Source organism: Megalops cyprinoides, chromosome 2 (assembly GCF_013368585.1).
Source record: "Megalops cyprinoides isolate fMegCyp1 chromosome 2, fMegCyp1.pri, whole genome shotgun sequence".
Lineage (NCBI taxonomy): Eukaryota > Metazoa > Chordata > Actinopteri > Elopiformes > Megalopidae > Megalops > Megalops cyprinoides.
Genome location: NC_050584.1, coordinates 56865741 through 56890341, shown reverse-complemented (window position 1 = coordinate 56890341; position 24601 = coordinate 56865741). Strand labels below are relative to the sequence as shown.

Genomic DNA, 24601 nt, shown 5'->3' with positions numbered 1-24601 from the left:
AGGTTTAAAACGAAATGTCCACTAGAGGGAGTACTTGTACTTCTTTTTCACTCTATGGAAGCATACTGAGGACATTTTCCCCTTTACCACAATTTATTTGAGTGGATTCAAATATTGATTTCAAAAGCAATGTAGACATAGAAAAGTAATTCAGACTCATTTACATTTATGGCTTTATGGACATGGAGTTCTTACTAAAAGGTATCAATATTACACTTCCTATGTTAACAAAATTAAAGTTTCTAGTAATGAAACACTACGACAAACATCATGATATTACTGAATTACACATAACATGACAAGTACCTTTGTTCATTCACCCAGTACTTGCTCTTTAAACTGAAAAGGAAAATTTTCATTAGAGACATTAGAGATGGAGTCTGAAAGCTGTAATACACGTATTATCTCAAACAAATGAATATAGTTTTGGATAAAATGAAGGGAAAATGTCATGATGAAATGCACAATGAGAAGGATTAACAGAGGAGACCCATGGTACCTGGACTTAATGATGGTGGGGTAGCTCTTGACCAGGTAATCAGAAATATTCCTGCCAGTGAGGTCCATTAACACATCACCTGTGGATTGAATCCTCTGAAACACACACACGCCCGCACATTTGCACACACACACGCACAACATTCAGTAAATATCATACACATTCCCAGTAAATGATTGCAATGAATACATAAATAAACTGTTCCCATTGCAGAAGCAGATACTGTCATACCTTTGGAAATTCTGTCTTAAACATTATAAAGGCAGTCTGAAGAGTGTTATGTTAAGTTAGCATCTGTGAATATGAATGTGCATGGTATCTGCTCCTGCTGCATGCTGACTCGCTGTGTACTGGCTGCTGTGTACTGACCACTCTGTACTGACCGCTGTAGGTTGACCTTCTGTGTGCTGACCGCTGCAGATTGACCTTCTGTGTGCTGACCGCTGCAGGTTGACCACTGTGTACTGACTGCTGCAGATTGACCACTGTGTACTGACCGCTGCAGGTTGACCACAGCGTACTGACCGCTGCAGGTTGATCGCTTCACGCTGTCCCCTGTAAACTGACCTGAGGTGGGGGGAGCCCTCCCGCTCCATCTGGGCACACTGGTAGCATGGTGAGTTTGGTCCCTGTGCTGCACTGGCAGCTGGGGGTGGGGTTGAGCGCCGTCCACTCAGGGTTCTGCAGCATGCTCATGATCGCCGGGTTAACCAGCGGCATCTCCCACGCCGTGGTGATGTTATTACAGGGGAAGTCCCTATCAAGAGCCAAACACACAGTCAACATTAAATCACACTACACTGTTCCCACTGAGGAGCACACACAAACAAACAGCTACTTAGAAAAGAATGGATACGGGGAAGCAACCCTGTATTATCAGTGCTGGGAATACTTAACAGATGGGAAGATGCTGCTTGTAATAATATCTTTTTATATGGGTATATGAGATGATAAACAGCATAAAAACATAAATTAAGCATGCATTTGTGTTTTTTTTCCAATAATTTCAACATAAAATTAGGTAAACTATTATGTTATGTAGTCCTTCTGGAGAACACTATATGCACTCAAGCAAATTACTCACTCTAGAGGTTCCTCCACCATACAGCGGGTTCCAAACCCAGGCTTGTTGAGAAGCACCTCTCCAAAGTAGCGCATCTCTGCATTCAAAGTCCTCTCATTACTGAAAGTGGTTAAGGAAGAGTTAACAAAAACCAACACTACACCATTGCATGACAAAAGCACAAATAATGTTATTGCTATTACTTGTCAAAGGCCAAATCCTAATCACCATATTGAAATTAAAGCGCACTGAGCCACAGGCTTATGTAACTGTCTTCTTTCCATTCCCGCTTGCTGTTGTTTTATCATATTCCCTTGAAAGCAAGCAGGAACTGACAGCAAGACAAATACATGAGTCAATGAATGTGACTCAATGGATTTGACTGTAATTAGCCCTAATTGGACTATTTCAATCCATTGCTTAAATCTCGTGTTGTGACCGAATTTTAATCAAAGTGTGGTTGTTGGACTTAATCAGTTTTAACTGCTTGGCTCGAGCCCCACTCAAAATCAGCCCTTGGATTAAATTATGGCTCATGTCAGTTTGCACCATTGTGTCTTTGTCCCAACCTGAAGAAGGTGAACTGCCGTCCGTACATCCAGGGACTCAGGGTCAGGCTGGGGTATTCCCCGAAAGGAGGGATGATTAGAGTGAACACCATAGCCACCAGGACAAAATTTGCTGGCAAAACAATCTGGGAATAGAAAATCAGTCATCTGGGTAAGTTCTGTAACAATTAGAGTGGTCCATCAAGAGAGGGAAAAATAACGTCAAATTTCAATAACGTATACAAAGTATTTTAGTTCAGTACAAACTACTTTGCCTACTTACCTTTAAATTTGCTTTTATTAATTTGCTTAGTGCTGAGCTCTAGAGCTGACTAATAGAGTTATACAGTGCTCTTCACCTGTATACACAGGTAGACTGCGTTAAGAGTAAACACCCCAGGGTTACCTGTGCGAGGAAGTCCTTGAAGCTGCGTGTGGCATGGTGGAACCTCTTGATGAGCAGGGCAAAGAACTGCTTGATGACCAGGCTGAGGCCTCTGATCTGCCTGGAGCCCTTACCCTCCCTGCCGTCTGAGGGTCCAGGGCTCCTCTGTCCGTTGGCCTGTTTTGGCTCACAGGCATCTATGAAGCGAGGAGGGAAAAACTGAGGGGTCTAAATCCAAAGTGCTTAATGCCCTTTAGAGTATTAAAGCTGCAGAGCACTGCGGAATCATGCCAAAGCTGTAGCTCTGAGTGCTGCACGTTTTAATGGCCAGCAGTAGCAGATGTAACCTCTGAGCGGACCAAGCAGGCAAAGCACAAAATCACTGAGGGCACAAGGCCTGTACTCGCCCTGCAGGTTTGCAGGTAATCCTCTCCTTGAAACAAACTAAGAATTCCATCAACATCAAGACCTTATTTTTTGCTGTAGAAATGACACTGCCATTACTGTAAGCTACACTAAAATTAGCGATCTAATGGCATACAAGACTTTGTGGTGTGCTTTCTGAATGTTTCCCGCAGCTCCTAGTTACCGCTTCCAGCAGACAGCAACAAAAGAAGCTCTGCCAATAGCAGCATTCTCTACATCTCCACATTCACGTACTTGGATAGTAACTTCAACCTTGTTGTCTATAATGAGACCGGTGTGAGATTTCCTCTGCTGCAGTTTCCAACTCTCTGAATGGCATGTTGGCAGTGGAAAAACAGGGCTATGACGCACTGTACATGCACATACACATCAAGGCATACAGAGGCACAGGGGTGAACTTTCTATACAATCAAAACTAAACAAATACACAGGGAGGGTGCTCCTTTTTTTCTAATTACGCTACCTAAAACCCAATCGACTTTGATTTAAAAACAAAAGGGCAGAATTGCTGTAGAAGAAAACAAGCAAAGATCCAGATATGGAGTATTTACCAGAAGGTTGTGGGGTGTTTTCTGCCTCTCTATCAGCAGTAACTTTCAAGAATATCTGTAAGAGCAAAGAACAGGTTCTTTCTGGTGGAAAATGACAGCTACTGTCATTAATATGTACCACCAAATGGCACTATCAACTTTACCAAGCCTTGAATACAGTGTCTATAGATTTACTCTGAATAAGCGTCAAGTCTTCTTCTGTCTGACATTCATACATTACTTGAGTGTAATTAAAGATGTAGTGAAATGCCAATATTATGATGTCATGTCACACGGTGATGGAACTTGGCCCACCTCCTCCAGTGACGTGTCAGACACACCAAAGCTACTCAGGCCTATGTCTCCCAGCGTCTCCTCCAGCTCTCGGAACAGGCTGGCGTAGGCCCGGTGCTTGAAGTCCTTATTGGGCAGCAGGAAGGTCAGCTCCTGACCAATGGTTTCAATCAGCTGGGCCTCAGGCACATGGTGGTGGATCAGGGTGGTGATGCTTTCCAGGTCACCTGAGATGACGCAGGGGGACATTGTTTATACTCCATTGCCTTCTGGCACACTCTGAGCATCAGTCATCTGACCCCCCTGGTGGGACACTGCTGCTGTACCCACGACATACTTATCTAAATTGCTCCTGTAAATATCCAGCTGCACACATGGATATGTAACATTCAAGCTAAATTGCCTTGAATAAAGGTGCATACTATACGCCAAACAGACAAAAATTCTATTGCAGAGCAACTGATTTCACCTAACTTGTCATTATCGTGTACTGCTAACCATCCAATTCTAAGAATCTGTTTACCGTCCATCTGTCGGTCAGGAGCTTTGGTCTGGGTCTGGATATCTTCTTTGTACTTGGTACATATTGAGCACTGGCAGGAGCACTCTGACTCACAGTCGCACTCCATCTACATGGGCACAGAGCACAGCAATATAGCATTGACAGCAACATTCCTGCAACACCATCCTCTGTGCCCCTATGGACGTGCCTCTCACCTCCTTCTTGGCTTTGCGCTGCTGGCCCGTCATGCGGCGGACCAGGGTCAGGTAGAAGCCCGCCCCCAGGTAGTTCTTCAGGAAGAGCGGAGAGCCGCAGCAGTGCAGGCGTCCTTTGGAGATGATGGCCACACGGTCGCTCAGGAGGTCGGCCTCGTCCATGTGGTGGGTGGACAGGATGACTGTCCGGCCTGGGGATAGGGGAAAATGATGGCTCATACCATTCTTTTCTGGATGTGTTTGTGTCCCAGCACTGTGTTCTACACACATCAGGCAGGGCTCTGAACTCATGGAGCTGCATCAACCTTTCAACAAGAGCAAGAACCCAAATAAATGTACAAGTGCTATATCACAGGTGTTTAATGTTTCAGCATCTCATCCTAATACAGACACATGTCCTTGTAGTTATATAACTACTGACTTCATTGCATTCTGTGTTACTGTTAAAGAACCCTGTAGAAACAAAGGTCTATAAACTCAGTACTGAAGGTGATGCCTCTTTACTTAACGACAAATATAAAACATATTGGCCCACTGCCATTTCATTTCATATCTAGAAATAATAATAAATAATTCCTGCTTTATTCTTTATCCAGTTTGCATGGGGCATTACATTTACCTGAGCGATATTTTAGGAGAAGGTCCCAGATTGACCGTCTTGAGTAGGGATCAACCCCAGAAGTGGGTTCATCCAGGATGACCACTTTTGCACCTCCCACAAATGCCATGGCAACCGACAGCTTCCGCTGCATGCCACCTGAACATTGGAGAACAGCTTTAGTCCATGCCCTCCACTACCTCCCACGGTAAGACTTTTCTGAAGTGTCTTTTAATTTGCCATATGTTCCTGACCTGCTTCAGAGATGAACATCACTATACTCAAGCAAACCAAGTCCAGGTGCACCTCAGGGTTGCAGTGAATTCCAATTTAAATTGAAACTCATGAAACAATTTATGAATTTTCTCATGAAGTGGAGAATTGATAATGGATTTTTTATATCGAGAATCTTCAAGCATTGGAATTGGAATTTTAACTCACAGCACTTAACAGACAGAGGGAATTGAATTGAATTGCATTTTGTGTACTTCACCCCAAACCTGGTGCACCTACAGATTAATGGACAAATTAAGATTTGTGAATCCAAAACTGGATAAGGCTGTCACATGGTACCAGTGACTCGCTGACCTAAACCAACCATGGTGTTTTACTCTGAACAGTAAGGGCTTTTGTTTGATTCACACAAGCTGGCAATTGTCAACACATAATAGCTCCACCAATTATGGGGTTTGTACAGTCTCAATCTCCCTGCTCTCCAATCACTGCTAAAAGTGAAACATGAGCAGGCATGTAAATGACAGTTACATTAACAGACAGGACATGGACACTGAGATGGATAGCACAGACCTGACAGAGTCTGTGCCTCATCATTCCTCTTGTGGGGGAGGCCCAGGTCTTCTAGCATGTTCTCCACCTCCCGCAGGGCTTCAGACTGTGTTCTGCCCTTCAGAAGTGAATAGAAGAGGATGTGCTCGGCCACAGTCAGGCTGGGGAGAGACAGCAAGCGAGAGAGAAAACTGTGGAACAGAACAGCAGGTCACCACATCCCTACACCCACTGTGTCTCTGCAGTAGTGTAGCATAGTGGTTAAGGAGCAGGGCTCATAGCTGAAAGGTTGCCGGTTCAATTCCCTGCTGGGGCACTGTTGCTATACCCTTGGACAAGGTACTTAACCCACAATTACCTCAGTAAATATCCAGGTGTAAAAATGGATAACATTTTTTTTAAACAAACTGTAACAATGTAAGTCGGTCTGGATAAGAGCGTCTGCTAAATGCCAATAACATAGTGTAATGACTCTCTATGATGTTTGCCAGGTAAGAGGAACCTACTGATGGAACAGAATATTGTGCTGGGGGCACATGCCCAGGGACTGGCGGATGGTGTCCATGTCTGTGCGGATGTCCTTCCCATTAATGTAGGCAGTGCCTGACGTGGGAGGGAACAGACCAATCAGGATGGACCTGGGACAAAACAGGGGAAATGTTAACCTTCAATACAACTTCAGCATCAAGCACATTGACACAAGAGAGGTAAGAATGGACAGATGGAGAGAACAAGCCCATAACATACATGGTGGTGGTCTTTCCTGCCCCATTTTGACCCAGGAAGGAGGTGATCTGTCCCTCATAGAAGCTGATACTCAGCCCGTCCACCGCTGGACTGGAGTTTCTGCTGAACACCTTGACCAGATCCTGCACGGACACGCCCACATTGAGGCCCGTTGGCTCTGGCTCGAAGAAGGGCTTCCCTGCAAATCAGGCCACGGGGTCAGAGGTCAGAGGTCACTGGTAAATTAGTGTGCCCACAGTGAACACACATCGGTGTGGGAATGTTAAAGACCTCACTTAAGCCAACACAAAAACCACTACAGCACTATTACACTTACTCCAAACATTATCAGCTACAGATTATCACCTTAAAAAATTATCGTTCTGATTAAATATGATGTCCTTCCAATACATACACAATTAGATTACAATTACATTCCGTCACCTATTTGATATCTATCAATCAGCTCTAAATGGTGTAGACATAACGTTTCAATTTGAGGAACAAAGCTGAAAATGTCAATAACTCTGTGAAGAAACAGAACAGGGTAAACAGTGTGTCTGAGCGACATTATATCAGGGGAAAGGAATGCTGTTCCATCAACAGAACAAACTCTTCCACCACTTATTAACTAACGCAGCATGGAGCGTGCCAACATTCTAACTTGGCAAAGAGTACAGTCAAGGGCATGGCACTCCCACAGTGACGCAGATAAGAGGGTGGGGGGTGGGGGGTGCATAGGTAGGGGTGTGGGCAGGTGGGACCTTATTAATTTCAAGGTCTAATGCTGCCTGCCCTGCACTAGTGAACAGTGTTCTGTCTTGGGACTGGAATAAACCGAAGGCCTTGGCCACTTTGTCATCTGAGACACGCTCTACTTTCAAATTCCAGCCTCTCTGATTTGATTTTAAAATTTGAATTTCATGAAATTTCATGTTGAGAGTATTCCACAAAGAAAGCAGCTTTGCATTTCCCCGGGATCACCTGACTGCTGGGCCTCCTGTATTCTCCGCCGCTCCTCCTCCTGCCTCCTCTGCTGCTCCTCTCTCTCCCTCTCCTTTCTCTCGCGCTTGTCCTGGTGTTTGCAGTCCGACCCGGACCCGGCCGGAGACTTCCCGCTCCGCTCTTCCTCCGCCTTCCCCAGGCTGGCAAAGTCCTTCTCAGATGCGGGCTTCTCAAATCCCGGCTCCTCTGTTGCCGAGTACAGAAACACAGCATAGTGAAAGAGGAAGACATTTCACTGCATGGAGAACTGTGTTCAAAACTATTGCAGGTATTAAGGTATGATTGTGGTACATGGTAAGCCACTCACCAGCCTGGGAGGGCACTGATCTAGACCAGTATGAGGGCTGGAAGGGGAAATAAAAAGGCCGCCCAATTCCATACTGGCCTGCAGAGAGCACAGGGAATCGAGAGTTAAATGTTTAAAATATCAGAAGACAGATCAGTGGAAGAACAGAATTATTCAAACTGTGAATTGCGAGAAACTAGAACAACTGATTAACAAAGTGCCAACATTGTGTTAAAAAATTACATTTAGTGGCAGAGGTCTTCACAATGACGTCAGTATTGATTACAGACATACAGTTCCAACATGTACAATCTAGAATTCCAGACTATACGGACATATAATTCCAAAAATGCATTTCAGTGTACTTGGCTGCTGTTGCCTAGTCAGGTTGCACAATTTAACTCGTGGTAGGGCTTGAATGTTGTTATGCTCACACTCACTGGTCTGTGAATGTTGTTAGCCTAGTCTGACACTTGCTCATTTAACTTAGCTGGATTCACTTACATTCTGTTGTGCTGGAGGTTTCTGTGGATAAGAGCATTTGCTAAATGCACTTAATATAATGTGATGTAGAAATGTGCCTATAATCAGTGCAACACTGCAAGCAGTTTGGTATGAAATGTGCAGATAAATGAGTCTCACCAGGAAATACGTTATCGAGGTACCAGGTGAGGAGGCCATAGAGGAAGGTGTCGAACACCATCATACGTATGGAGATGAGGAAGGAGAACTCGTCCCCCTCTAGGGGGCTTGTTTGAATGTTATCCCATTGTAGGCCCAGGCCCTGCTCCTCATAACGAGACAGGTATTCTGTCCCAAAGCCAAACGCAACTGGGGACAGCAAGCTCTGAAACAACAGCTGGGGTTAATCAATGTCACATAAAGGATTTCTCAGTAGGCCTACTTATTTTTACCAGCAGTCACGTCATTTTACCCAACACTCTACTGTAGGAACTAAAGGTAATTTTCAATCATTCACAGAGAGAACAAACTACACAGTAAGCTAAGTATCTAAACAGACTTTTGGCACGGCTTCTCTAGCTAGCTGTACCCTGAGGAAAAAATAACACTAGGTACGCTAAGCTACATAGCTAATAATTTACTTTATGAATAAACTGATATGTCGTTTACCATAAATGTCTTATTTAGTGTAAAAAAGCAGTTAAACAGGGGGAAAATTTTATTCACATTGACTGCCTCACAATTTCATATCTGTCCATCCATTCCCGACACCGATATAAACAGGAACCAATGTTGGTGAGCAGATGTTTCTGGGGATCCAGTAAGGCGTAACTCACCACCATGATCTTCATATCCTTGGTGATGTGATCCTGCCAGGCAAAACAGAGGATGTGCGGCAGGTACAAGGTGAAGTAAATGATCCCGCTGCAGGCAGCCGCCAGGTTGGCTTTGTTGAAGAACACACTCATCAGGAAGCACTGCATGATGGTTGCAATGGTGAACGTCAGCAGGAAGAGGAAGAGGATGATGGGATTGCTGTAGTTCAGCACTTTTCCTCCCTGAAAACCAACCACAGCAACACCATGGTGAACCCACCAGACTCCTTGCAAGTAGTCCTGTTCACACTTAAATGTACTAATTTCAAACAAATATGGTAATTTTACATTACATAATGTAATGCAATATAATGTATGCCATGCTTTGAAACCGAAGGCTACCTTGGGTCAGCTATAACAATAACTCACTGTGAAAAGGGATGACTAAGGGCAATTACTGCCCTTCATAATGTAATGTAACATAAATCCCTTCCCGCTAGAGGTGATTTGCTGCAACTTCCAAATTCCTCAAATGCATGTAAGGTAAATGGACTGTAATGGTTCAATGGCCTATGAAGCCCAAAGATAACATAGCACTGAGAGGGGTGTACATCCATGAACCTATGCCAGATCCTTGCCATGATAGGATACTCAGGGTAGAGGGCAGCCCTCACCATGATGATGGCGGTTAGCAGGGCCGTGCTGGCAGTCATCATCAGGAAGCTGTCAATGAACCAGGCCCCCCAGATGACCCCGTTGGTCACACCCATGGCCTTCAGAGTCTCCTTCAGCCTCAGCTCCTTCTCCAGCACGATGCTCTTCACCGTCATGGAGACCGAGTAGATCCAGGCCAGCACCATGAAGATGGGGAAGCAGCGGTTCAGCGTCAGCATGAACCTGCACGTAGAAGAAGGTGGAGTAGAGGAAGTGAGCATCAGATACTGGTCTTAGAACAGAATAAAGCAGGTGCTTCCAGCCTATTAGCCACACCTCAAGGGGTAGGCCCTGCTAGTTCATTAATAGGCATGAAGGTAACTACTGATGTTGCTCTCCACTCTAATATAGACCCAGTTTGTTTGGAGTTGGACTCAGCTTTTATAAAACGTAGCACTTAACACCTCATAAAAAATAAATTAAAGTTAATAAACTTGCTGAACTAGACATTCCTTCTAACCTCACCAGCAAACCAACTGTAAAAGCCAGAGTAATTAACGAATGTAAGGGAATGACAGAGACACATAGGCATTTTATCGAAGTTAAGCAGCGTTTTCGCTCTCACAGGTCATCCACATAGCAGGGGTAAGGCATCTGCTGCAGGTAGATGCCCAGCGGCCAGTCCCTGCGGGTGTGCGTCCGTATGATGCCGTGCTCAATCATATCCTGCAGGTAGGCGAAGCCTCCCCAAATGTAGCGCAGGTCGTCCATGGGGTCCGCTCTGGGACCGGGGTCCCAGTATCTGGGGAGGAAGGAAGAGATGAGAGGATAAGAGGCAGCTGGACAGACCTTATCAGCTCAAACAACAAGGGTGGGGGGTGGGGGGGGGGGGGGGGCTGTCAGAGCAGGAGGGAAGGAAATGAGAGAGAGGGAGGAGCCTCAGCTCTCTACCAACAGATGGAGAGCCCAGAACACTCCTGCTCAGACCCTGAGGAGCTCTTGCCAGACAACCTTCCTGTGTCTGACGACCATGCCACATTTGCCCTGACAGTCTTATTCTACTGGTTTAAAGCCTTTTAAATGACAGTACCAAGAACAGGAGAGTGACCTACTGATAAGCGAAACTTCTCTCATTTATCTACGGTAACAAGAAGTGGGGCTACATACCAGAATTCAAATCAAACGCATAACAGAAAGATGTTAAATAGCTGTACCAGCGTCAAAGTGCTGATATTAGTTCTACCAACACTCATACGGGTATATAAAGGATGGTCCAAATCTGTGACAATGATGTGTTATACCTGTATGTTAGTGTATTTAAATGCAATGTTAATTCAACATTATCTTAAACAGCTAGCAGCATTTTCATTACCACATGAGAGATGTTCATAACCAAAAAAAAAGAATCTTCAGGAATCTTTTTAAAATTTTCCAGTGACAAAACCTTTTAGCTCGGTTGATATTTCACATCTAATTAATTAGTTATTATAAAAAGAACTATAAATTTGAACACAGTGAGCGCTGAACATTGATCCCCTCCTGTGGAGAATGTGGAGAAGGAGGTTTCACCTTCGCTCCCATGCTTTGCCACCCATACCTGCTAAAATGCTACGTGCTGCATTACCGAGCACGTCCCTTCATCTCTCTCCCGCTACAGTCGCACAATCCTATTAGTTGATTCCCTGAAGGACTCAGAGGGCCATCTTCATTGATATTCTATTCACAGCTGCAGCTGTTTGTTGTCTCTTGAGCTCCTGTCATTCTCAGCACTACAATTAGGTGAAAAGGGTTTCTGAAACCCGAGAAGGGCACGATCCTCTGAGAATAGGAAGCTGTTTGTATGAATTAGGAATGTGCTGTTTACAGCCAGAGTCTCACACAAATTAATGGTCTTGTGTAATTGTATTTGGGGGGAAAAAAATAAAAACACAACAAGCAGCAAGACTAATTCATGCCGCAGTGCAGCACGCCCTTTTGATCCCTTGTGCAGGTGATTTTGCGACGGGCCTGGTAGTATTAACCTGTCTTTGATCTTGTTTGTGCGTTCTACAGCATCGATGTCCATGCGGATCTTGAACTTGACGTGGGCCGGCAGTTCGGTGGTCCCGGGGTGCATGTCCAGAAAGACGAGTCCAGCCCAGAACTTGTTCTCCTCCAGCAGGTTCAGGGCCCGGTGGGTCATCTGATCCTCGTCCGGGTGGCCTACGAACTTGTCCAGGGTCAGACACTAAGGGGGGGAACAGAGAGGGAGCGTGTGAAAGGCAGATCTGCAGACAGAGCTGACTCTCATTGGTCCCCTGATCGAGTGGAAATGGGGAGAACAGGACAGACATTCTCCATTGCAGAGCTCTCTGCAGACAATCCCACCACTCAGACCTACTCACATCCCCCCTGACACATTAGCACAGACCTCCTAATACATGTACAGCGTGCCTAATTGAGCCATTCACATCATGGTAAAGCACAAAAACCCAACCACAGCCTGGTTGCTACACAAAGCGCTACAGTTCTGATAATCCACACTGTCTTGACTCACTGAAGAAAGTACAACAGAACTAATGAACATATTTGTGTTTTTGCCTTAAAGATGACAGAACCGCTTTACAGTTTGGCTGGGGTACTCTTTAAAAAAAAAAAAAAAACCCTCACACAAACACAAACTCAAAATGGCTGGCCATGCGAACTGAAAACTAGTCTGAAGGGCAGACCAGACTGACAGCTATACCTAATTGGGCTCAGTCAGCTGGGCATATTTGTCACGCTGAAGTGCTGTTAGTGAGACCAGAAAAAAGACAAAAAAGGAGTCAGAGATGCACGTATAGACAGACAGGTTTCTCCTTTCATCCGCTCCCGGGAACGGTAGGCCTCAGCCTTAGAGCTGAGGGGGCGAGGGATGAATTGAGGCGAGCCACAGAGTGTTTTGCCCTTCTTACTCTCTAAGCCCCCAGAGACATTTCAATGCAGCCCCTATACAAAAACCTACTGAGGTGGGTTTTCTTGCTCTCCACTATATCAACGGTTCACAATAGGGGTTTGAATGTTGTCGACAGCAGGCTTGTTTTTTCCCCCTTTCACCCTCCTGAGTGGATTTGAATTTCTTTAGCTGCGCTAAGTGGCGTTTTGGAGGTCCTGACCGCGATTTTATGGTCCCATCAATTGAGGAGTGGTGATAACCTCCCGGAGGTTTTGAGACCCTCTTTTCATTCGTACTTGGTCTTGTACAGGATATCAGGACGGTCTGCCACATGGTAAAGGGAATCTCAAGTATCACTGAAAATATTCAGTAATACCAGTAAATACCAGTAATACACTAGCTGCATGCTTGCCTTACTTGGAAAGCTTATTTAATTCATTTGCATTGACCACATTCTTCAGACTTCAGCTATTCAGAACAGAATTCAGACGAATTGTAAACAACATAAAAATAACTGATAACATAAAATATGGTTTTCATTTTAGCAGAACTTGTCTCTCAAAGATGACCTATAAAAGTATAGGGAATGTCTATTGTTGAGACAAAAATGCAATGGAGACAGTTTTGAAATAAAGGTCTGCGACATCAGCTTACCTCCCCATACTGGTTGAGCGTACGGAGGACTCGATCTGCCAGGGTGAAGATGTTCCTCCAGTCAAAGTTGGGCATGTCATAGGGACGATTGCCAGGTGGTCCAGTGTACAGGAAGTTGAGGATATGCTTGGAGGAGAACTGTGTTCCCTCTAGACTCTTATCAATGAAGTCTGTCACAGTGGGGTGTCTTATAGTGTCCTGGAAGGGAGACGCACACAGACACACATAATAGATATTCTGTTAAGATTCCACATTACTTTATTTTAGGAAATTCAATAACAACATGCTTCTTGACATCTTATCTCACAGTATCATAGTGTATAACATTTGGTAATCATGCAAAACTTATTTGAATATAACCTGAATGTACATTTTCAGAATAAGAGACACATTATTTACATTAATTAGTGGGGAAAAAATATGGGCCTGCCATTATGTTGTATCAACTTCATTATTTATCTTTATGCATTGTGCAAATTGCCAAGATATATGCAGTAAAACCAGATTATACAAATGAAGCAATTTTGAACCATTTCTAATATAATAATAATATAGTGTTAAAGCTTAACTCAGTTTAACAATAGAGTTAAGAAGACGGGCAACAGAGCAAAAATTGCGTGTTTTAAGCAGGACTCGGCCTTACTCGGATCATGTTCATCTGAATGCCCTTCTGGAAGAAGGCCCAGATCTGAGGGCCTACCTCTTCCCAGGCCTTAACCATGGTCCTCAGTCTCTCCAGCTCCTCAAAAGTGGTGTTGGCCTGATAGACACACACACACACACACACACACACACACACACACACACACACACAAACCAACAGCATGAGTACAGCATATCTACCCTTCTCAAACACGCTCAGAGATCACCTCCTAATAAAATCAGTGAAGGGCTGCAGTCTGACAGCGTTCAGGTATGTACGTCTCTTTGTGCCTCAGGGAAAACCACCAGTGTAATTCCATGTAATTCATCTGCTTATGATTCCCATGGTAATACTGGAATGAAAAGAGTGAAACCAGAGATGTTCCAGCCCTCCAGGATGGGAGGACCGCAGCCCTGCCCTAGGCACACATGTTAACACCTGACTCCAGAATTCTACCACTTTCCCTCCAGTGACCGTATCTTCCTGTCAGGGAAATATGTCGGTTCCAGCTTTACTGCATTTCAAAGGAACTGATACAGGGCTGGGATCAGCAGGAACAAAGGCAGGCTGCTTCAGGACAATGCAGGCGTGGCTAGCGGCATATTCCACCACTGTTATGGTATCAGAGGCTACGCTAAACCCCACTCCTTCCTTGAAGGCAATTAAGACTGGAATCTGGGGGAAATGGATAACAAAACGTGCTGAAAACCCAGAAAAAGGAAGTGTGTTTGTGTGACCTTCTGCCAAATGCGTCAGGACTGCTTCCATAACAAAGTGTATCAGTGTTGGGGAATGAGGTAATTCAGATGTTTGCTTGCAGCAACACACAGAATAACTGTTAATATTACAAGCATAGGTATTTCAGCCCATAAATTTGAAATGAACTATATTTAACCAGTGACTTCCTTAAGTCCGCTTGTAAACACTTACATGGCTACGTTACCAAACACGTACATATAGAAATGTATTTTTAACAGCTGTTTTAAGATACTCATGTTAGGAAAAGGGAAGTTGAGGTGTATTTTTCCTTTGACCACATATACAATATTAGGTTGAGATCCCACACCAGGGCTTGTATAATGACAGTGACATTTCTCTGCTCCATAGAGCTCCCTCCTGTGGCAGGGCCAGTCAGCGCAAATTATGTTCTTACATTCTTTAATATCTGTCTCACTGCAGGGGAGTCAGGGGCATACAGGACTTTCCCCATCAGCAGGGGCTTGACTGAATTCCACACAATTTTGGTGACTGGGTCAGACTCCAGGTTCTGCATCAGTTCATTGCAAAAGGGAGCTGGAATAAAGATGTGGGGGAGGAGGGGGGGTCAGAAGAGAGGGCAAGAAAAATTATTTCTTCAATAACCACCATACACATTTCAAATCTTCTGAAATCTTGATTTTTAACCTTCAGGGGAACCACACTGGGTGTGATTACATCAGAGCAACAGAGCAAAGGCTTGCTTTAAAGACAAACCCACAAGGGGTCTATCCACACTCACTGGTTGTGCTGTCGTAGACATAGCCCCGCTGGCCCTTGGTGTTGTTGATGCCCAGGAAAGCTTTGTAGTTGTTATCCTCGTACCAGTTGAAGGAGGCCACTCTGGAACCCTCAGGGTACCCACAGAAGAGGTCAGAGACGGTGCTCATTAGCTGGCTGAAGGAAGGACTCGCCCCTTCCTCAAAGAGGGGGGAAAAAACCCGCAGCAGGTCCTTGGAGCTGCTCCTTTCAGCTAGCTGTGGAGGACAGAGTGGGATTCAGGTAAATCTCCAAAAGCTTCAGCTCCCAAATAAAACTGCAATGGGCAGGACACCGTATTCACAAATGGAGGGCTAGACGTTTGAATCCCAGGTAAGACAAGATAAGGTTCAAAGCTGGTGTTAAATGCAGTATATGACTAAGATTTTCATTAAACGAGAACCAACAAGGACAATAAAGGACTATATACACAGATTTTTAATTCATAGCTGAAACAAGTGACAGCAGAGAGTCAAATGTCCTCCAATTTAAATCTGACTAACCTAAACAAAAGCCTTCTTCATTATAACCACCTCTACCAAAACATGAAACAAGGCCTGCTTCTAACTGCCTACAGTCTCAGACCTCTGGGGCAGAGAGAGGTTGATAGACAGAGGTAACTGAGAGAAAAGCTCCTTCACTCACAGTCTGTGTGACCAAAGAGATTAACACTCCTCAGGGAGACACTACTGTAGTGCCAAAATGCAACATACACTAAAGATCCACGGTCACAGTGGAGAAATGCCTTGTTAGCATCTAGTGTCTTGAGCTGATGTTTTTTTCTTTTGTAAATAGTGCCTCAGCTCCTGTGTAGCCTTTATATATCTCAGTAATTAGGAAAAAAAATACTGTATATTTTGAGCAAATCATAATGTAATGTCTGGGGTCTAGATTTCACAAAGCAAGCCTCAACATATTTGGACTGAGGTCTGGATTGGCATTTGGAAAATGACTAACTGGCGTCAAGACTTCGGTCATCCAGGCGACAGACTGGAATTCAACTCCACCCACAGGAAGTCCCCTCCACAGAGTGTCCCCTAACACAAACACATTGTAAATAGCAGCCAGGGAGTTCCCCCCGAGGAGGTTACGCTTAGAACCTGCTCCAGCTCACACCCATTTGACCTCTCACCTGAAACTGGCTGCAGGTGAACGAGACACCAGTGAGGTCCTACGCAGCTGATAAATCACGGCGGATGGCTGCAGTTTCCCCACCACCACAGATCACTCCAATTATATCTCTAGAGTCAGAGTTTAGACAAACCAAAGGAGGAAGCCACAACTTCCTGGATGCTAAAAATATGGGCGCCAAACTGTGTAGAAGACTCTGGGGCTTACAGTACCTCTCGCAGTTTTTCGGACACGCTGGAGAGCACCCGGCCCCAGAAGGCCAAATCGATGCCAGAGGAGTGGCTGTCCAGCACTTGGGGCAACTGGAAAGGGAGAAGATTGACATGCTCATGAAAAATCTGATTAGATAACAAGGGGAGGAGAGGAGCAGACACAACAATTCATGTGAATCACCCTCCAGGAGACTGATTCACCAGTGTGACAGTGCAGTTCACATTATACCTTCGGAACACCAAAGAAAAAATTAAAATTGGTTGTAAAAAATCCACTTATGCCATGGGTAGAGGATATATCATTATTATTAAACATGATCCATTTCTCATAAGAATTCAGAATAATGTATGTTCAATCACATCACAGTGCGAGACAAAATATGCAAGCCAGCACAACACTGCTGTCTGTACAACTTTGAGTGACTGTGTGCCTTCCAAGGACTTGTTTTTAACTGCAGGTCTTTCAAGTAGCTCAAAATACACTGGGCCACAGTTCAGGAAATGCTACATGGTAGCTAATATAAACTCCAAAATAAGACATCCTTCCTCTGTCGTTCCCTGCTATTTCCTTAGATCTGACTCATTTCACAAGAGAGGCCTGAATCCTACATGGCTGTGTCAGTTGTAGGCCTCCTCTCTCATTGGTTAAACTGGTAGGAAAGGAACAGTGAAGACTGAACAATGAAATTTTACTTAGAGAGAGTAGGGTTATTGTAAGACGCTCCCTTGCGACTTAGCCTGACCAGCAGGTGTGTCTGCCACTAATCTCATTATTAAAATAGGCCAAGAGTACCTCAGCACTTAGCACCACAAGCTGGTTACCTCCCTCTCCAGGCTCAAGCACTGCTACCCACTAAAAGTGGTTCAGGGTGAATAAGGTACCCAGCCAAGACTGCCAAAGCAGCCAAGTGACTGGCACAAACAACAACGTCATTAGGGTAATCCTATGGCACATTCCCCATGGCAAAACCCCATTGTGCAGGCAAACAATCGCATTTCCATTTAGGCAATCCTGTGCTGTGCTGTGTTTTTTTTTGTTTTTCTTGTCTGTTTTCATTTTGTACAATGTCAGTTTGTAATATTTACTTATTTTTTGGTGGCCATCATTATTAGGTCATTATTGGAACAGATGACAAGATTTCCTGTCCTGCTCTCTTACTCTTAACTCATAGAGCACAGGATGTTGATCATTTCGATCTAGAAATTTAGGCATAAGTGCTAAGTTCCGATCACTGCCACTGAGTGGTACAATAAGAGTGTGTGAACCAACTAGCATTTAAAATGCAAGCAATTTGAGCCCACCTCGGGTATAATGTTACCACATACACAATGTGCAACGTCTGAATATCATGCCTTAAAGGCACCATCTCAATGGTTTATTCACACACACCGGCGTCCGATGCCGGTTGACCTTTGAGCTTCAAAAGCTCCAGCAGCGGGAGCGGTGACTGACCAGGCGGAAGAGCTTGAAGAAGTCCACGTTGGCGTAGAGCTTGTCCTCGATCGCCTGCAGGTCAGACTGGGAGAGGGAGCACATGGCGTTGCGCACGGCGAAGAGGCCCCGCGTGCTGGGGAAGACAATGAAGCGCTGCAGCAGGGCCTGGCTGCAGGCGATGTCCTTCAGCCTCAGGTCCGGCACGCCGTACGCAAACTGGGGAACGAAAACGAGACGGGCGGCAGTGTAGCATAGCGGTAAGGAGCAGGACTCGTAACTGAAAGGTTGCTGACTCGATCCTCCGCTGAGGCACTGCTGTTGTACCCCCGGGCAAGGTACTTAACCCAAATTAGCTTCAGTAAATAGCCAGGTGTATACATGGGTAACATGCAAAAAACTGTAGCCTGCTAATGTGGCTGTATGATAATGATAAAAGAGAGTGGCTGCAATTCTGTACATGGTGTTCTCTCAGACAAGGGAACAGCTCTAAAAGCAAAACTCCAGTGCAAATAATCATTCCAGACAACATTTCCTGTTGAATGAACCACTGTATGTTTAAACAGAAGCTCCTGACATTTCAAGGTTAGAGAAAGGAAACGGTTTATAAATAATTCTTCTTCATGCATATCAGGAAACCTGTTCTGCTGCAGTGAGAGATACAATAGAAACATAACAGTTTCGGATGGGAAAATCAGTTGAATCACTTCGAAAACCACAGCAAAATGGAATGCACTTTGGATTACAGCCTTAGTGACCCGCCTTTACAGACATTTGAAATACAGTGAAAAAATCTAACTGGCATGCTCTCTGCATAGAAGCTATTTGCATGTCGATAACAATACTCTTCGTCTGGTCAAAGAAATGCAAATCACGACATAATGCAAAAATTTCAGTCAAAGAGTTGTCAGCCTCTGCGGTCACATGTTTTTCAAACAACAAAGACCCATGTGCAGATAGGATGGCAGTAGCTTCTCTTACCAAAGGGGGCTTTCCACTTAACATATGCCTAGTAATCAAGGTTAGCACGAGGGGTAACTCAGAGTTCCTGTTCCCGTTAGGGTCACACTGCCTTGAAAGAGAGCACATACTGTTCTTGACTCACAGAACTTCATTATCAGCAGTCGACAGCTTCCTAAGGCATAGAACTGTCTCTGATAAAAATCTGCCGATTTTACACAAGGAACTTCTCTATTAACTATGGCTCAGCCAGAACACCGTGTGCACTGGCCACTGGGACTGGGATCAGGATCAGACTGTTTTGAAGACAAGATAGATCATGACTCAAATTTTTAACGCAACCGGAAATGACAAACACAAATTACCTGAGCTTGATGGTATGAGAGGTTTTATTGCTAATATAAGGACCGGGATTCCAAATGCCAAGCCTGAAGAGAAGCATTATAATGTATAATTGATGTTCTGGACACCACTGTTTCTGAATTCCAGTCAAGCCTTAGTCACTTCTAGGAATAACAATCCTGGCCTAAGGACCTGCTGACTCTGAATCCTGGCTTGCTTCCAAACCCCACCAGAAATGTTTTAAAAGAAAAAACACATGAAAAGGAAGCAGGTGTAGGGGGCCAGCAACTGCCCAAGCCATTCTGACACTGCAGCCACATTCCAGAGCTCCTGCAGCAGTTTGATTTTCAAGGACATTTCGCACTGTGAGCTTATTACTGACCCCTGTGTTTAATTGGCAGCTCACGGAGCAGCTGAGCATGTGGGGAGTGTGTGTGTGTGTGTGTGTGTGTGTGTGCGTGTGTGTATATGTGTGTGAGTTGCTTTTTTGTGTTATTGTGTGTGTATTAAGTTGTGGCTCAGTGCAATTCTATTTGCAAGCGTGCATGTGTCATCCTGTCAAACAGACAGTGGTCATCTGTTCGCAAAATTGCGGGAATATCTCGCCTGATTACTTGCCTGATTAGTTGCTAAGGAATTATCTGGCCCGGTATAGTCCTGAGAAAGCCCTAGTCAATGAAAGGTTTGCATTTTTGGATGCATTTACATATGAAAGCTGGTCAAGAACCATTCAAATACTGATGTCATTCCGAGGTTTTTTGGTCCTCTTTTTTTTTAGCTTTGTTTTGTGGCCAGTGAGGTTCTGCGTGCTTTCACTTCCCACACGCCATGCTGTTTACCAGTGAGAGAAACGCAGCCTGCGGATCAAAGCGCTCCTCTGCGGCGTGATTCATATCCAGCACTCTATTCAATCAGCACACATGGAAACAAAGGGACTTTGAGCACCAAATTAAAATGGTCTGACAGGGGAGTAATGATATGGTCAGAAGGGATTCCTGTGAGCAAAAGTGTAATTTAGCTCCGAGAGGAAGGCACCGGGGATTGCTCAGACAAATGTAATCATTACATCACAACTACAGGGAGCACAAACATGCAAACATTCCATTTACACAACAGTGGAATTTTACAAAACATGAAATGTAAGTCTTTTTCTTTTAAATTATTTTCACAGTACGTTGCCATGACACAAAAAGAGTGATGGGGCATTGTATAAGAGTCAATGACATTTGTAATTAAAATGTGTTTTGATGACCCGTGGCTGTGGTGACTGCAACATGAGCCCCACGATAACCCATACAATCTGTGTTCTTTTCCAAAAAAGATACACCAGGGGTGGGGGAGAAGCCATACCTGCTCAGGGCGCACTTTGGCTTTCACCAGCTGGAACACCACAGGGTCGGTCAGCCCCACATCCGTCAAAAGATACGAGGTGAGCGTCTCATTGTCCTTCAGTATATCTTCTATTTTCAGTCCACGGCCTGGGCAGAGACAGGACACTTCTGAAGCATGTGGAGACAGTGCCAGCTGGTAGGTTTATCTGAACTTCTGGTACCTGAGCAAGATTTCGGAGACTTCTAGAGCCAACAGCTCTCTGGCTTAGCTCAAAGGTACCGACCCAAACATTTGCCTAACCTCCCACAGGAGACGCGTGTGGAGAAATGAGACTGGCATGTGAAGAATTCGGGAGCTGTCTCCATCTGAGGGATGCGAACACTCGCTGTCTCTCTGACAGTGTGGCATGAGGGGTTAAGTGTTAAATGCTGTGAAACATCTCTCTCTTTATTAACTGTGGCCTTTCTGCCTGCACTGCTGGTATCTGTCTCCTTAGTGCCCTGAGGACCAAGGGGTCAGTGAACTTTGTCAACAAAATAAGCGTTTCCTCAAAGACAGGGACGTGACCTATCGGCAGGCCCTCTGTTCCCTGGCCCAAGAGGGAGGCACTATGCATTGTCTCCACATCCAATTTATTACACTACAAACAGTGCTGTCATCTCTGCACATGAAAGCCAAAGGCAGTTGGTATGAGGAATGCATTCTGTTCTACAAGAAAGTGAGACTCCTTTTACAGCAATGGTGGCAATAAATAGCAGTGTGGTCAGTAAAGTGGATTCAAAACATAATTGATCCAAAATGTAATTGTTTTTTTAGTACACTGTCCTGTTCAACCATTCTGCCAGAGAGGACAACAGAGAAGGAACCTACTGGACTTGTGAGGGAGAGACTGCTGTTTGAATTCTTGATGGGTCACAGCTGTTGTGCCTTTAGGCTAGGAAAAAAAGCTGAACTGCTTTAGCAAAATATCTGGTTGCAGAAATCATTTATGTGTAAAATGTGAGCTGTGTAATATTTTCTCCACCAAACAAATAAATAGTGCTAAACTAACTAAATCCTGCCATGAGATTTTAATTTGGCACTAAGCACACTTTTAGTATCCCAACGCAATAAACGAGCCTCTACCCTTAAAAATAATAAATTGACAATGTCACTTTATGAAACAGGTAGCTTGTCTTCTCCCTCCCACCTGTGATCCGGGAGGGGTCGGTCTGGATGGTGTCCATGAAGGTGCTCATCACCATCAGCTCCTTCCACAGCTTGCCCACCTGCTGGAACTCTGGGTCCTCGAACAGCAGCTCCTGAACATCGGCATAGAACCGGGCCAGTCTGAGGCACAGTGTAGAGGACAGAGGACAAAACAAGCTTACACCCGTCCTTTCCCTTACTTCCTTGGCTATCCTCTCCATTGCGTACACAAGAAGAAATGCATAATTTACACCTTACTGCGTGTAGCACTTTTCATATTTTGAATATTTGGCAAGTGACGGACAAACAGCCAGTGTCTGAAAACCAGCCCATGACCACACTGTAAACTACAAATGGCACATGCAATGCAGGGCCGGTGGCTCACATAGAGTTGTTGTAGTTGGAAACGAGGCCCGTCGATTCTCCTCGGGTGGGGTGCTGGAAGCAGGGGTTGTCGGCATTGCAGAAAATCCCCTGGATCCAGGGCAGAATTCCAGCAGAGGGCATTGCTTTGTTGGGAAAATGGCCTGCAAGTTTGACAAGGCAGCCTTTTCATCAACAGCATTCCTCAATGTAAGAATTACCTATAAACATGTGCATAGCATAAAGTTACGCATAAGATTAAGGATTAATTGTAACTATTGGTAAGTCATGGCAACAATGTAGGAGAGCACAACATATGGAAGTCAACACTATAAAAAAAGACTAATATGCTTACATTCATGCTGACGGTACAATGGGTTAGCCTTCCGCAGCCACACCAGTCCAATGAATAGTACCACAGGCCAAAAAATTTCAACAAGGAACCGAATCTGCAGACAAAAAAAGTTTGTAAGAAATAAACATCAAGGAGGGCAATCATCACCTGTGACTTTACACCATAAAAAGTGTGACCTAACCTCAGCATGAAATCCCATTAAAATAAACCAGAAGATGTGATAAACTACAGTCACACTTCATCTACATTTTTAACTTGGGAAGACGGGGAACTATTCCATAAAGGAAAACTTAAAAAACAGTTACAAGGAACACACAAATGAAGCCTTTAGAGACGAATTTACTTTTAAATAAAAGCACAATCTCTGAACCTAAAGTTACCGCAAAGGCTAACAAAAACAGAGAAAACATTCATCATTTCAGGAGGGAAAACATGACAAATTGTCACACAGAATAGATGTCTGACAGGTGTACACAGTAAGGCTTTTAACATAGCGGAGGGGCATTTGAAATCCACAGTGCTGCTCCGCATCTCAGTGCTTGTGTACGAGTCCCAGCCCAACTTCAAAAGGACTCTGCAGGAATGACTGGGGAAACGAACAATGGATGACTGAGCTCACACAAAGCAGCTCACTTTGGGGCCGATGCACTTAGCTGCCTCTCATCCAAATTCGTTCAGTCTCTCCAAGAGAGGGGCATTGTGGGAAAACACCTCAGTGATCTCCTCGTTCAGAACACTATTTCAAGCCGTTGCCCTTTGTGTACACCCTGACCCTCCACAAAAGGTCCAATGGACTCCTCTCACTTGGAGTCTATTCTCCCCCTCAGCAAAAGTAGGTGATGGTGACAGAGCAGGTGTTACCTTTTGCCGCTTGCGAAGAGTCCAGTTCTTCCACAGTAAAAGACTGATCTGTGTGCCCACACCCATGGCTCTTCTCAACCCCATCCCCCCCAACTCCAATAGGGGTCACCAGCAGGTCACAAACCTCAAAACACATAGAGAGCAATTTGTTTCACAGGGAAAATGCAGTCCTCCTGTTACCAGAGTTTGCACTGTGCCCCAGGCATTTCTCAACCTGTTTTTCGTGATTTGTGATTAAGTCTGGACACAACATCTTCCGTACAACTTCCATATCAGACAACACCCCCTACCTTCTTGTATCCTTTTTTATTTCATTTGTTTATTTTTTGTCGGACAATCCAGCACACTAATCAATAAGTCGCACTGCCATCACAAGTAAATAACTGAAAGGGAAAACTACCTCAACAGTGAGAAAAAAAAGCAACAGAGAGAAGGGGGGGGGCTCTTTCTGGGTCACGTCAATCAATTTATCACAGTGAAAGCAAGAGTAGCGCACAATCTGGATTGGCTGAACTCTCTGATGCCTGGGGCAAACGTGAGTAATTGAACTGAGCTACCAAAGACAAACACCAGCATACTCACTTCTCGGTCTGCATACTTTAATGAGGAAAAAAGTCATCTTCCTGTTTTGTTGAAAGGACCCCCTGTAGTTGTATTATCTAGGCCTGTGGAACGCTAATGAGCCAGCACCAGAATGAGTAATTGGAAGTAATTGAAGGGCCTAGAAAAGACATAACGCATATGAATGGGTTTGTTTCGTTCTCAAATGCAGTGAAATAAATTAGATAATAAATGTCGGTATTCTTGGCTGAGCCATGAAAATGGGAAAGACATTTTAAAATAAAAATAAAACCGCTTCCACGAGTTAGATAACTTGAGCTGTGTACGTGCGCTTTTCACACGCC

At 44.5% G+C, this 24601-nt stretch overlaps 1 protein-coding gene across 1 annotated transcript in view; it reads right to left on the bottom strand.

Moving 5' to 3' along the window:
* Window positions 1-23762, bottom strand: part of abca4a (ATP-binding cassette, sub-family A (ABC1), member 4a) — a 32926-nt gene extending 9164 nt beyond the window's left edge. The window contains exons 1-32 of the mRNA XM_036554805.1: window positions 23697-23762; window positions 22836-22929; window positions 22503-22644; window positions 22119-22258; window positions 20948-21075; window positions 18317-18514; window positions 16864-16953; window positions 15504-15738; window positions 15159-15298; window positions 14006-14122; window positions 13363-13560; window positions 11816-12021; window positions 10420-10596; window positions 9815-10037; window positions 9162-9383; window positions 8506-8710; window positions 7885-7962; window positions 7557-7763; window positions 6594-6771; window positions 6353-6484; window positions 5868-6007; window positions 5082-5219; window positions 4463-4653; window positions 4269-4374; window positions 3767-3972; window positions 3473-3527; window positions 2517-2692; window positions 2132-2256; window positions 1584-1682; window positions 1067-1256; window positions 500-594; window positions 307-339 (exon numbers count right to left, since the gene is read on the bottom strand). Of these exons, the coding sequence (XP_036410698.1) occupies window positions 307-339; window positions 500-594; window positions 1067-1256; window positions 1584-1682; window positions 2132-2256; window positions 2517-2692; window positions 3473-3527; window positions 3767-3972; window positions 4269-4374; window positions 4463-4653; window positions 5082-5219; window positions 5868-6007; window positions 6353-6484; window positions 6594-6771; window positions 7557-7763; window positions 7885-7962; window positions 8506-8710; window positions 9162-9383; window positions 9815-10037; window positions 10420-10596; window positions 11816-12021; window positions 13363-13560; window positions 14006-14122; window positions 15159-15298; window positions 15504-15738; window positions 16864-16953; window positions 18317-18514; window positions 20948-21075; window positions 22119-22258; window positions 22503-22644; window positions 22836-22929; window positions 23697-23762 (4730 nt within the window). The remainder of the gene's footprint in view (window positions 1-306; window positions 340-499; window positions 595-1066; window positions 1257-1583; window positions 1683-2131; window positions 2257-2516; window positions 2693-3472; window positions 3528-3766; window positions 3973-4268; window positions 4375-4462; window positions 4654-5081; window positions 5220-5867; window positions 6008-6352; window positions 6485-6593; window positions 6772-7556; window positions 7764-7884; window positions 7963-8505; window positions 8711-9161; window positions 9384-9814; window positions 10038-10419; window positions 10597-11815; window positions 12022-13362; window positions 13561-14005; window positions 14123-15158; window positions 15299-15503; window positions 15739-16863; window positions 16954-18316; window positions 18515-20947; window positions 21076-22118; window positions 22259-22502; window positions 22645-22835; window positions 22930-23696) is intronic.
* Window positions 23763-24601: the final 839 nt, after the last annotated feature.